Here is a 2,996-nt window from a genome sequence, read left to right as displayed (position 1 = left end):
AACAGCTTAAGTTTTCATATTAGACTTTTGCAATTGGCCTAATAAAATAAAAGTTCGAATTTTGTTAAAACAAAGGCTCCAGATGTTAGAGATCCTTTGGATTGAAGGACTTGATTAAACAAAAAGCCCATTGACCAATCCAACGCTCCAAATTTCGTCTCTGACGGAAGCCGTGGATTGGACCCCTGCCTTTTGCCCTCACTCTGACCGGCCCATGGGATTCGCCGCCCCCCCCTCTCTCTCTCTCTCCTCATTAGGTACGCAAAAATCCTATTGGTCTTCTTTTCTTCCCGTCTCGTCCGCCCATTTTCTATCTAACGGTCACTATAAACTACGGTACACCAAGACCCCCACGCCCACTCTCGTGTAGTCGACTCACACCGTTACCTGCCTCGATCCTAAACTTCAAAGTCACCGAACCATATCCTCAGCCTGACCCAATTAAAAGATAGAGCCCCAGTCCCTCACGCCAAACCCTAACCCTAACCCTAACCCATCATAACTAACCAAGTCAAATCCTCCCCCTAATCCTAACCCAAGCCCAAGCCCGAGCTCAAATCCCCCCATCAATCCTAACCCATGGCCCCCGAGGACGAGGATCCCGTCGCCTTCAATGACGAGGACGACGATCTCGAGGACACCGACGACACCGACATGGACGATCGACGAAGATGCCCGCCGCGCGCACCGGGATCAGCCCGACCCCGCCCTCCTCAGGCCACGCGATCTAACTCCTCCCGCCTCCAATCCAGATTTCAGCCTGACCAACTTGATCCAATATGCCTAATTAACCCTAACTTGCTCGTCGGAGCGACAAGCTCGGCGATCGCCTGCGCCCAGAACGCGCTGTTGCAGGTCACCCGAGACCGTAGCTCCATCCACCGCCGGCCGGCGCTACCGGCGACCTGCAGTCTCGCCGATGTGAAGGCGGCCGAGTTCGAGGAGCGAAGACCGCAGCCCTCGACCTCTCTCGACGAGTCTCGCCGCTTGTTCCAGCGTCTTTGGACCGACGACGACGAGATCAAGATCCTGACGCGGTTCTTGGAGTTCACGTCGTCCCGAGGGACGACGTTCGCCTCTCATCAGTACGACACGGGGCCGTTCTACGAGCAGATCAAGAACGAGCTGCAGCTCGATTTCAACAAGAACCAGTTGATCGAGAAGCTCCGGAGGTTGAAGAAGAAGTACCGGAACACGGCGACTCGGATGGCGAACCATGGGCCTGATTTCACCTTCAGGAGTCCTCATGAGAAGGCCACTTACGATATCGCCAAGAGAATATGGAGCGCGGGCATCAAGAGATCTCGGGAGAGTGATGACGAGGATCTGAATCCTTATGCGAACAACACCAGCGATGCTGGGGCGAATTTTCTGACCGGAAGGCCGGGCGACGCTCGAGGTCCGAGAAAGGGCGTGGCCGCAAAAGAGAGCTTGTGAATCATTGGCCCGCGAGCGATTGGTTCCGGGCGTTTACAGCTTTACCGGGTCGGTGCCTCCGCAGTGAACGCCGGCTCCGGCGTCATCGGAAGGCATGGTCAAGGTCGAGGTTCAGACTGTTCCCATCACTGCTCCAGCAACGGCAACACCTATTCAAACACCCATTCAGAAACCCTCAAATTCTACTGCAGCAGCGTCTCCTTCGGTTCCTACTGTTATCGAGGAGACAGTAAAGAGCTGTCTTTCGCCGATTTTTAAAGAATTGTTGAACTCGGCGGTCTCCGCCCCCCCTGGTTTGGGGATAAATTTTCCGCCTTTATTGAATTTTGGGGGGAGCATGGGGAATTTGTCAGATGAAAAGTGGAAGAAACAGCAGATTCTTGAGCTGGAGGTGTATTTGAAGAGGGTGGAGCTTATCCGGGAACAGATTGAATCGACATTGGAGGAGCTCAGGGCATCTCCGAGCTGATTTTAAGGTTTATTTGAAAATTTCTTTCTGTAATTTTAGCCTTTTGATATATCTAATTCTCTCTCTGTTTTCATTTTTATATAATTGTTAGTTTGAGTAACTTGGTATTCCTCTGTTTTAGAGAAAGTCACAGAGAATCTTTAAAATAACTCTTTTGTGTCTTTGTTTCTATTAAAACCCATTTGGGCTTTAGGTTATCTAGCCTTTTGTAGTGATAGTGGATCCGGAAGTTGCATTTCTTGTTATTTTTCTTTCTTCTGTTGTTGGATCTCTGAGCATGATGATTTATGCGTATAGGCTATAATTTATCTCAATTTTTTGCTTCAATGTTTTTGTTTGGTGCTTAATGCTCCGTGTGATTTGTTGTGAGACCATCTAATCTATATAGGATTTATTAGGATTTAGGTGACAGAATGCAACAGGCTTCCACCCCCTTTATTACTACCTTTTCCCTCCCTTTATTGTTTTGTAGCTTTTACGGGCAGACATGTTCATTTTATTTGTTGGCTCTTTATGGTTTTAACATATATATATATATCAGCATCTGGTAGAAGATCTACTGAATAAGCCAAAGGTTCCCTTTTAAAATACTTATTTAGTTTCTTAAGCATTATATGGAATCAAATCGCCATCTTTTGAGGACTCCTCCAAACTATTAACCAGCCATCAAGTATTGTACTACAGGACATTTCAATTATCGGCTTCTTGTTCATCTTTTGAGCTGCTCAGAATTGGTTTTTCTTTCTCATACCTTCATCAGTTCCTTCTGCTTTATACCTTGGGAGATCACCATTTACTTAAGGTACTACTGGCTCCCACTTTTGTTTTGAGCATCTCCTCTTCTCCTGTGGGCCTGTGCTATGAGTTGTCTCCTAGCTTCTTAGCAGTGACAGCTTGTCACTGTCTTTTAGTTATTTGGTTACTTTTATTCATTTAGTGTACTGGAGAAATGCTAATTATTGGAATCTGCTATCCTAATTTGATGGCGACATTTATGGTAACCTTCCAGCCTTTCAGTTTTAGCAAACAATTTTTGGCGGATGCGTCTTTCAGACTTCATTTAGGATTGAGTTCAGTATGTGCACAAAAA

General features: G+C 47.1%; 1 protein-coding gene across 1 annotated transcript; it reads left to right on the top strand.

Moving 5' to 3' along the window:
- On the top strand, positions 580-2,157 carry LOC109846923 (probable transcription factor At3g04930). The gene is made up of 2 exons (XM_020416160.1): positions 580-1,399; positions 1,503-2,157. The coding sequence occupies exons 1-2, from the start codon at positions 580-582 to the stop codon at positions 1,904-1,906; spliced, it is 1,224 nt and encodes a 407-aa protein (XP_020271749.1). The 3' UTR covers positions 1,907-2,157.

Source organism: Asparagus officinalis, chromosome 7 (genome assembly GCF_001876935.1).
Source record: "Asparagus officinalis chromosome 7, Aspof.V1, whole genome shotgun sequence".
Classification (NCBI taxonomy): domain Eukaryota; kingdom Viridiplantae; phylum Streptophyta; class Magnoliopsida; order Asparagales; family Asparagaceae; genus Asparagus; species Asparagus officinalis.
Note: the sequence above shows the minus strand (reverse complement) of the source record. Positions and strands in the feature narration are given on the sequence as shown.